Source organism: Malus domestica, chromosome 11 (genome assembly GCF_042453785.1).
Source record: "Malus domestica chromosome 11, GDT2T_hap1".
Taxonomy (NCBI): Eukaryota; Viridiplantae; Streptophyta; class Magnoliopsida; order Rosales; family Rosaceae; genus Malus; species Malus domestica.
The window spans coordinates 6,455,044-6,464,745 of NC_091671.1; the positions used below are offsets into that span (position 1 = coordinate 6,455,044).

The window sequence follows — 9,702 nt, forward strand, 5'->3', positions numbered from 1 at the left end:
TTTTCTTCCAGCAAAACAGTCATAGATACTCAAATGTAAATGGCTAATGTAGTTGAATCAACTGCTCCAGAAGAAAAATTGAAACGAGCAACAAAAAAAAATAACAAAGGTCGGGAAGAAAAAAGACAATGCGAAGATGAAAATTAAAGGAATCAAGCGAAGGAGGAAGGGTGCCGACGTGGGTAATGTATATAGTATTACTATTGCCTACCCAAAAAAACATTAGAAGGAGAAGGACGCTCCATATGAGCAACCAAAGACGATTGACTCGTCATGTAATGGGTAGCACCAGTGGCGGGATGCCAAAGTGGTCAGGCTGCTGTTCTAACTGGGTTCCAGCAAAGGGTCAGGCTGGAATGTATTGCAGATATAGAGCCAAGGAGGGCCTAGGAGCAGGCCAGCTGGGCTGAGACAAATTGAGCAGAAAATTGGGCCGAACAGAAGCAAGGGGCTGCCCCAGTTTTTGTTGATGGGGATGTTGCCAATGATGCTGGACTGGGCACGCAGCATCAAAGGGCCGACCACCACAACAAGAATTAAATTATTGACAAGTGGAATCCATAAAGCACCAAAAAATTAGGTGAAGATTTGAGAACGAGTGGTTCTCATGTGTTGTAGATTTGTAATGGTCTTATACATTCTCTCAACTCTGTCACCAAATTTCCATTTGCAAAGAAAAGATTGATCATGGCGTTGGCGGTGGTAGGTGGAGCCGCTCTCTCGGGTTTCTTCCAGCAAGTATTTGTGAAGTTGGATTCTCAGGAGGTCAGAAACTTCATCAGAGGAAAGAAACTGACTGATGGGTTGCTCAAGAAGTTGAGGATCAAGTTGATGTCTGTTGGTGCTGTTTATGATGATGCCGAGCAAAAGCAATTACGTAACCCACATGTGAGGCTGTGGCTGCACGAGCTTAAAGAGGCAGTCCTTGATGCTGAGGACCTACTGGACGAGATCAAGACAGAAGCGTTGAGGCGGAAAATTGAAGCTGAATTTGGAAGTAGCACAAGCAAGGTACAAGACCTCATCTCTACTTCTTTGCATGCTTTTGATGAGTCTGTAGACAGCAAAATAGAGGAAATTCTTGAGAGGCTAAGCTTCATTGTAGAACAGAAAGATGCCCTTGATTTGAAAAGAGGTAGTAGACACAAAATCTCACAAACATTGCTTTCAACTTCTTTAGTAGAATGCTCTGATGTGTATGGAAGAGATCATGACAAGGAAACCATCATTCAATTGTTGCTATCAAATGATGTCTCTTGTAGTAAGATTGGCATTATTCCCATTGTGGGCATGGGTGGGATCGGAAAGACCACCCTTGCTCAGCTCTTATACAATGATGATAGAGTGAAGCAGCATTTTGAGCTCCAGGCATGGGTTTGTGTTTCTGATGAATTTGACGTTGTTAAGATCACACAAACAATTTATGCATCAGTCACTTCACGAACCTGTGACACCACAGACCTAAACCAGCTTCAGGTCAAACTCAAAGATGCTTTGGTGGGGAAGAAGTTTCTTTTTGTTCTTGATGATGTTTGGAACGAGAATTACAATATTTGGGATTCCTTAAAACGCCCCTTAGAGTCTGGAGCTCATGGAAGTAAGATCATTGTCACCGCACGGAATGATGGTGTTGCATCTACGATGGGTACTCTTCAAACCCACTATTTAAAGCACTTACTTGAGGAAGACTGTTGGTCTTTATTTGCAAACCATGCCTTCAAAGATGCAAGTGTTATTGTAGATCCAAATCTTGAGGTAATTGGAAGACAAATTGTTAGCAAGTGTAAAGGCCTTCCTTTAGCTGCAAAATCTCTCGGTGGTCTCTTACGCTCTGAACCAAATGTGGAGGAATGGGAAAATGTGCTAAAAAGTGACATATGGGAGTTGTCAGATGCAAAGATTGAAATTCTGCCGGCACTATGGCTAAGTTACCAGTACTTGTCTCCGGTGCTGAAGCGTTGTTTCGCTTATTGTTCAATATTTCCCAAAGATTATGAATTTGACAAGTTTGAATTAATTTTATTGTGGATGGCCGAAGATCTTTTACAACCCCAAAAGAAGACTAGGTTGGAAGATGTTGGAAAGAAATACTTTGATGATCTAATCTCACGGTCATTTTTTCAATACTCACCTTCAAATGATTGTTTCATCATGCATGATCTGATGCATGATTTGGCGACTTGCGTATGTGGGGAATTTTGCATTAGATTGGAAGACCATGACTTCTCATTGGACGTTGTGAGCAAGGGTCGTCATTTTTCTTATATGCAATATTCATCTAATGTTGATTTTGAGAGATGTGACACTATTTATGAAGCTAAGTATCTGCGCACCTTCATTCTTGGCGATCTCTATTCATTGCCAACAGTACGATTTGATCTCCTTGTAGTGCTACAGTGTTTAAGAGTTCTCAAACTACATGGGCATTATATCAAGGAGTTGCCTGATTCAATTAGCAACTTGAAGCATCTACGGTACCTCAACTTGTGTGGCAGTCCAATAAGGAAATTACCAGACACGGTATGCAGTTTGTATAATTTACAAACGTTGTTGCTATCAAATTGTACATGTCTAGCTGAGTTGCCCACCAATTTGAGAAGACTTATCAACTTGCGCCATCTTGATTTGAGACGTACGAAAATAAGAAAGATGCCCCCCCACATGGGCAAGTTGAAAGATCTCCAAACATTTGGAGGTGAGTTTGTCTTGAGCAAAGATGTCGGGGGAAACATTGATGAGTTAAAGGGGTTTCAGCATTTGAGTGGAAATCTTCATATTTCAGGGCTTCAAAATATCACACGTGCTGAGGATGCTTTGGAGGCCAAACTGAGGGACAAGAAGCTCAGTGAAATACGTTTGAAATGGGAAGGTGACACTATTGATTCTGAAAACGATAGCCGAGTGCTAGGCAACTTGCAACCCAATACAAACCTAAAAGTATTGGCTATACAAGGATACGGAGGTACGAAGTTTCCAGGTTGGTTGGGAGATGAGTCTTTCTCTAATCTTGTCACTCTCCGACTTGAGACTTGTGGATATTGTTTCTCCCTGCCAGCATTGGGGCAGCTACCGTCTCTCAAAAGGCTTGAAATTGATGGGTTGAATGGAGTGGAATCAGTGGGGTCTGAGTTTTATGGGGGAATTAAACCTGCATTTAAATCTCTGGAGTTTCTGAGTTTCTGCAGTATGCGGGAATGGCAAGAGTGGTGTTTCCCTGGAGGCGGACATTTTCCTAATCTTTGCGAGCTTAGTCTGGGGAATTGTCCCAAACTAACGGGGAAAATACCGTTAGACTACTTCCCAAGACTTGAGCGGCTAAGTTTGCAGAACGTTAAAATCGTATATTTTGTGGGTGGTGGAGTGTTGCTTGCGCCCAACTTGTGGTCAGTGCCAGAAGATCTGCAAATCTCGCTCCCATCTCTTCAGTCTCTGTCCATAGAAGGGTGTAAAGAATTTAAATCATTTCCGGAAGAATCTAAATTCCCATCCCTCAAAAATTTGAAGATAAAGGAGTGCCCAGAATTTGTTGGTTTCCCCCATGGGGGAGGACTGCAAGCGCCCAACTTGAAGACGATGCAAATCAAAGAATGTAACAAATTCAGGTCACTGCCAGAGGAGATGCACGCTTCTCTCCCGTCCCTTCAGTGTCTGTCCATAGAAGGGTGTAAAGAATTTGTGGGTTTCCCCCATGGAGGAGGACTGCAAGCGCCCAACTTGAAGATGATGCAAATCAACGAATGTAACAAATTCAGGTCACTGCCAGAGGAGATGCAAATCTCTCTCCCGTCTCTCTCGTCTTTGTATATATGGGATTCTCCAGAATTGGAATCATTTCCGGAAGGGGGATTGCCGTCCAAATTGCGTTACCTCATTATCTGGTGTTGTAAAAAACTGATGGCAAACCGTATGCGGTGGGGTCTACAAACACTCACCTCTCTCAAATTCTTGGATGTCAGCTTCTCAGGATGTGAAGAAGAAGAAATTGTCGAATCATTTCCAGAAGAGGGGCTGCTGCCAATCACTCTCACTTCTCTCGGAATCTCCCATCATCCGAATCTGAAAACCATTGACGGCAAGGCGTTAAGACACATCATCTCTCTCGAGGAGTTGTATATTTGTTATTGTCCTCAACTCCAGAGCTTGCCAGATGAAGGGCTACCCACTTCTCTTTCTTTTCTACATATCACCGGGTCTGATTTGCTAACACAACGGTGTCAGAGAGACACAGGAGAAGATTGGCCCAAGATTTCTCACATCCCCAACGTAAGGATTAATGACCGAAAGATATGATTTGCAATGGTAAGTAATTCGTCAACGTTCGTTTATGTGTTTATTTACGATCTGGCTGTGTAAATTTTAAATCATAAACATGTTTCAAATGTTAATATTCACGTAATAACAAACAAATTTTACAGGTACTCCTGTCCCATATAAACTTGAAAGTATTTGTGATAGAAAGATACGGAGCTACAAAAATTCCAAATCTGTTAGGAGATGACTCGTTCGTTCTCTCATCTTGTTACTCTTCGACTTATGGATTGTGAATATTGTTTTTCAATGGCAGCTTTGGGACAGCTACCATCTCTCAGAAGGCTTGAAACTGATGGGTTAAATGGAGTGGAATTGTTTCAGTGTTGGTTCTACTCTCCCTTTTTCTTACTGTGTCTTATGGTGGTTTCATTATACGACAGTTTGTTGTATCAAACTAGTCCTCGGGGAAAAAGGAGCTTCAACAAGTTTACGAAATTACGACCTCTAGTTTCCAAATCTCCTTTTTCAAGTTTTTTTTTCCAAATCATGTCTATTGAGAGGTAGATTTTGGTACTTTGTGGAATTTGAATTCAAACGCTTGGTTTGTAAAATATGGATGATGAATTTCGTTGCTGTGGAACTGTGAATCAATGATCATGCATGAATGTTGTAAGACCAGAGTATCAAAAACCCTCTGTTTACTAATCAATCTCAACGGGACTAAATTCAACTTATTTAATTAGTATTGCAAGATGATATTATCTATTAATCGTTGTCTAATCAAATGATTACCATTTCATCATGCCCTCAGGGATGCATGGAGCTACAAAAGTTTTCAAGTTGCTTCGCATGTGTAGGTCTGGAGTCGTGCAATGATATGTACGCGAAAATTATGAGCAAACAAAAGTAAACAACTCTTAAACATAAATTTTGGCTGCCGGAAAGTCTGAGTAGTACCGGAGAAGATAAATGAAAAGTTTCAAAAACCCTAACAACAAAAATGAAAAGTTTGCAACTTTCGCCAATAAACAATTAAAGGTGAAAAGAATTTGAAATTTTCACGGGATTCTTACGTATAGAACTACTGCATTATATATTAGTTTAGGAAAACTGGCAGGTTTCACCTAGGATTCTTACCTATACAATTATTTAATTTGACACTAGTTTATCAAGAACTGACAGGTTTTAGTATTACTAACGAAATTTGTAACAAATAGCTAAAATTTAACCCGTAATGATGAAAACGAAAAAAACAAAAGTCTGCAACTTTAGCCAAAGTTTGATTCTTTAACCCCCTCCAGGTAACATTTGAACCAATTCGAGCAGTAATTAAACCCATAAGTTGTAGAGAATGTTACAAGTGAACAAGATAAACCAAAATTTCCAGATTTGTATACAAAATATCCAGGCATAACACGAAATCATAAATACAAATAAACAAGAAAAAAATGATGAGAAAAAAGAAATACCTGTTGAGAGGAAAGAAAATGGATGGGAGATGAGAAGGGTAATTGTAGGATTCACTGAAGGTGCCACTCTCAGATGCCGAAGAAGTGATTTTTAAAGAAGAAGGAGATGATGAAACTTGTTCAGCAAAGTGAGTACGGAAGAAGGCTCTGAATAAACTAATACAACAACAACAACAACAAAGCCTTTTCCCACTAAGTGGGGTCGGCTATATGAATCCTAGAAAGCCATTGCGCTCGGTTTTGTGTCATGTCCTCCGTTAGATCCAAGTACTTTAAGTCTTTTCTTAGAGTCTCTTCCAAAGTTTTCCTAGGTCTTCATCTACCCCTTCGGCCCTGAACCTCTTCCAAAGAAAAAAATGAAAAAGGGCTCATGGAGAAAACCTTTGGTTTGAAATGAAGGAAAGCTTATTTATTGATATCCCCGATAAGCTACAAATATGTACATATACATGAGTCAAAATAAACACACAAGAGGGAGCCTTCACAAAGGTTGCTTAGGAGAAGTCTCAGCAGTCGGTAGAGCCCCAGAAAGAGAAGGCACCGGAGGGGGATCATTTGGAGCCTCAGTACTGGACAGAACCCTAGAAGGAGGAGGCATCATAGGTTGATCATTTGGAGCTTCATTACGCGGTACAGTCCCAGAAGACGAAGGCAATAAATGCCTTTGGAACAAACCCACAAATCTCTGATGATCAAGTAAAACCTGACCATCAGTTTCCTTCATCTGGTTAAGCTTCCTCTTCATGTTTGTAGCATAGTCATGTGCGAGCCGGTGCAACTGTTTATTCTCATGCTTGAGCCCTCTAATCTCCTGTTTGAGACTCATCACTTCAGCCGCCAATGATTTAACTTGGCGGGTTCGAGCAAATAGGCGTTGGGCCATATTAGACACAGAACCTGCACACTGAACACTGAGAGCCAGCGAATCCTTAACAGCTAACTCATCAGACCGTTTGGAAAGTAGTCTGTTATCTTTGGGAGTGAGAAGGTTCCTGGCCACCACCGCAGCGGTCATATCATTCTTCATTACGGAATCCCCAACGATAAGAGGACCAGTAGGGGAGACGAAGGATGGGCGCCATATGTTGTCTGGAGAAGGCGGGACTGCCTCTTCAACAAGGTTCAAGTCAAAACGACGGTCGGAGGGGCCAGACATTTTCAAAGGTGTTGAAGAGAGAAGAGGTCGGACAAATCAAGATCTTAGAAGTGCAAGAATGAAGCTTCTACTGGTGGAGATTCAAGTGTGCTTTGGAACTTAATGTTAGCCCCTATAAAAATCTACACTCGACGGAGCTTCAGAAATCGAAGAGGCGCCTGCTCAGAAATCGAAGAAGCGTTTGCTTTCTCAAAAGCTGGGCTGCTTAGAGACCTCGAGGGTTGATCTCAGAAATCGAAGAGGCGTTTGCTTTCTCAAAAGTTGGGCTGCTCAAAGACCACGAAGGCCGATCTCAGAAATCGAAGAGGCGCTCGCTTTCTCAAAAGCTGGGCTCCCCAGAGACCACGAGGGCCGATCTCAGAAATCGAAGAGGCACCTACTTTTCCAGCCTTGTCAGCACCTGTCACACGCACACTCAGCTTTGCGAAAATTATGGGCATTCTGTCGAAGACTTCTGGGGAAGTAGAAAACACATGAATCTTACTGTTCAATCACCCACTTCCCACACGCAACAATAGCTCATGGGTACCACAGATAACTTTGCCAAAGTTCTCTGCCAAAGTTGAGCACGTGAAGCTTGCAGCTCCCTCTACATCGCTCTGACCAAGAAGGGTAAAAGAATAGCAAAGAAACAGCACTAACAAAGTTTAGACCCATAAATTTTGAAGGTCTAGCTATCATATTATTACCCACAAGGGTAAAGGAACAGTACCACTGCTGGATAATTGGAAAGTCCCTGTGTGTCAACCTCTGTGCTTCGCGGCAAGGTAGACTAGCAAACATGCCCAACCTTTACTCACATTCGAGAAAACACTCCCAATAAGATTGCTTGCTCCAAAATCGAAGAGGCACCGTCCTCCGAATCTCGAGAGCCAGACTCCCAACATGACTACTTTCTTAAAAATCGAAGAGAGGGTAAAGGAACAGTACCATTGCTGGATAATTGGAAAGTCCCTGTGTGTCAACCTCTGTGCTTCGTGGCAAGGTAGACTAGCAAACATGCCCAACCTTTACTCACATTCGAGAAAACACTCCCAACAAGATTGCTTGCTCCAAAATCGAAGAGGCACCGCCCTCCGAATCTCGAGAGCCAGACTCCCAACATGATTACTTTCTCAAAAATCGAAGAGACACTACTCCCCGAATCTTCGAGAGCCAGACCCCCAGCATGATTGCTTTCTCAAAAATCGATGAGGCATCGTTCTCCGAATCAATCGAAGAGGCGCTCGCTTTCTCAAAAGCTGGGCTGCTCAGAGACCATGAGGGCCGATCTCAGAAATCGAAGAGGCACCTACTTTTCTAGCCTTGTCAGCACCTGTCACACGCACACTCAGCTTTGCGGAAATTATGGGCATTCTGTCGAAGACTTCTAGTGAAGTAGAAAGCACATGAATCTTACTGTTCAATCACCCACTTCCCACACGCAACAATAGCTCATGGGTACCACAGATAACTTTGCCAAAGTTCTCTGCCAAAGTTGAGCACGTGAAGCTTGCAGCTCCCACTACATCGCTCTGACCAAGAAAGGTAAAAGAATAGCAAAGAAACAGCACTAACAAAGTTTAGACACATAAATTTTGAAGGTCTAGCTACCATATTATTACCCACAAGGGTAAAGGAACAGTACCACTGCTGGATAATTGGAAAGTCCCTGTGTGTCAACCTCTGTGCTTCGTGGCAAGGTAGACTAGCAAACATGCCCAACCTTTACTCACATTCGAGAAAACACTCCCAACAAGATTGCTTGCTCCAAAATCGAAGAGGCACCGTCCTCCGAATCTCGAGAGCCAGACTCCCAACATGACTACTTTCTCAAAATCGAAGAGAGGGTAAAGGAACAGTACCATTGCTGGATAATTGGAAAGTCCCTGTGTGTCAACCTTTGTGCTTCGTGGCAAGGTAGACTAGCAAACATGCCCAACCTTTACTCACATTCGAGACAACACTCCCAACAAGATTGCTTGCTCCAAAATCGAAGAGGCACCGCCCTCCGAATCTCGAGAGCCAGACTCCCAACATGATTACTTCCTCAAAAATCGAAGAGACACTGCTCTCCGAATCTCGAGAGCCAGACCCCCAGCATGATTGCTTTCTCAAAAATCGAAGAGGCATCGTTCTCCGAATCTCGAGAGCCAAATACCATAGACCACTTTTTCAAAAGTGCTCTGACAGAGTTAAAACATGTGAAACTGGCAGCTCCCACTACCGTGCTATGACCAAGCAGGGTAAAGGAATAGCATTACTACTTGTTGTTAGGGAGACTCCTATATATGTCGACCCCCATCCCCAACGGACAGGCAGACCTGTAAAAATGCTCAACCCTTCATCATATCTGAGAGGGCACTCCCAACGAAGCCTTTCGAAATATTCAGCTTTCTTTCCCCCCGATAATACCTCTGCAAACAAGCTATACTAGAGCAAGAATATCTCATATCATCAGGGTTAAAAGCAAGAGTATCCCATATCATGCTTTTTCCCTGTCTTTTCCTTTGGCCTTGTTTTTACCTGCAAGACAAGGAGAAAGAAAGCAATCAGTCAGCACTTGGAATCAAGCTCCCAGCCAGGAACTGACTGCCTATAACCCCTTACCTGATTACTTACCTGGCATTGCTCTCGAGTACTCATCTTCAACATCTTATGTTTCCAGGGAAGATTCCGCATCTGCTTGAGGAACAGATAGGGCAAGTGCGAAGGATACAAGGAAGCATGTGGAGACAAGCGTAACAGCACACGTGCCGATACATCCATTACTCTGTCAAAAGCAAAAGTATCCCATATCAGCAGGGTGGAACGTACTCTAGATTTGATGGACTTGTTTTGACCCTC

At 42.7% G+C, this 9,702-nt stretch overlaps 2 protein-coding genes across 8 annotated transcripts in view; one reads left to right on the plus strand and one right to left on the minus strand.

Annotated features, from left to right (window-relative positions):
* The window catches only part of LOC103422793 (anthranilate synthase alpha subunit 2, chloroplastic-like), a 78,263-nt gene extending 77,909 nt beyond the window's left edge, over positions 1–354 (minus strand). For 3 of the 6 annotated variants that reach the window (XM_070808068.1, XM_029088263.2, XM_029088262.2), the window contains exon 1: positions 212–351. In XM_070808068.1, coding sequence (XP_070664169.1) covers positions 212–275 — 64 coding nt within the window. In that variant the 5' untranslated portion in view covers positions 276–351. Of the gene's footprint in view, positions 1–211 lie in introns of all 6 variants that reach the window. The other 3 variants (XM_070808070.1, XM_070808069.1, XM_070808067.1) reach the window with 2 other exon arrangements.
* Positions 225–4,924, plus strand: LOC103412830 (putative disease resistance RPP13-like protein 1). Of its 2 annotated transcripts, none has more exons than XM_029088246.2 (2): positions 225–4,299; positions 4,416–4,924. In XM_029088246.2, exon 1 carries the CDS (start codon positions 688–690, stop codon positions 4,288–4,290), a length of 3,603 nt encoding a protein of 1,200 aa, XP_028944079.1. In that variant the 5' UTR covers positions 225–687; the 3' UTR covers positions 4,291–4,299; positions 4,416–4,924. The 2 variants fall into 2 exon arrangements, with proteins under 2 accessions (XP_028944079.1, XP_028944080.1); XM_029088247.2 differs by having other exon boundaries at positions 555–4,299; positions 4,565–4,924.
* Positions 4,925–9,702: the final 4,778 nt, after the last annotated feature.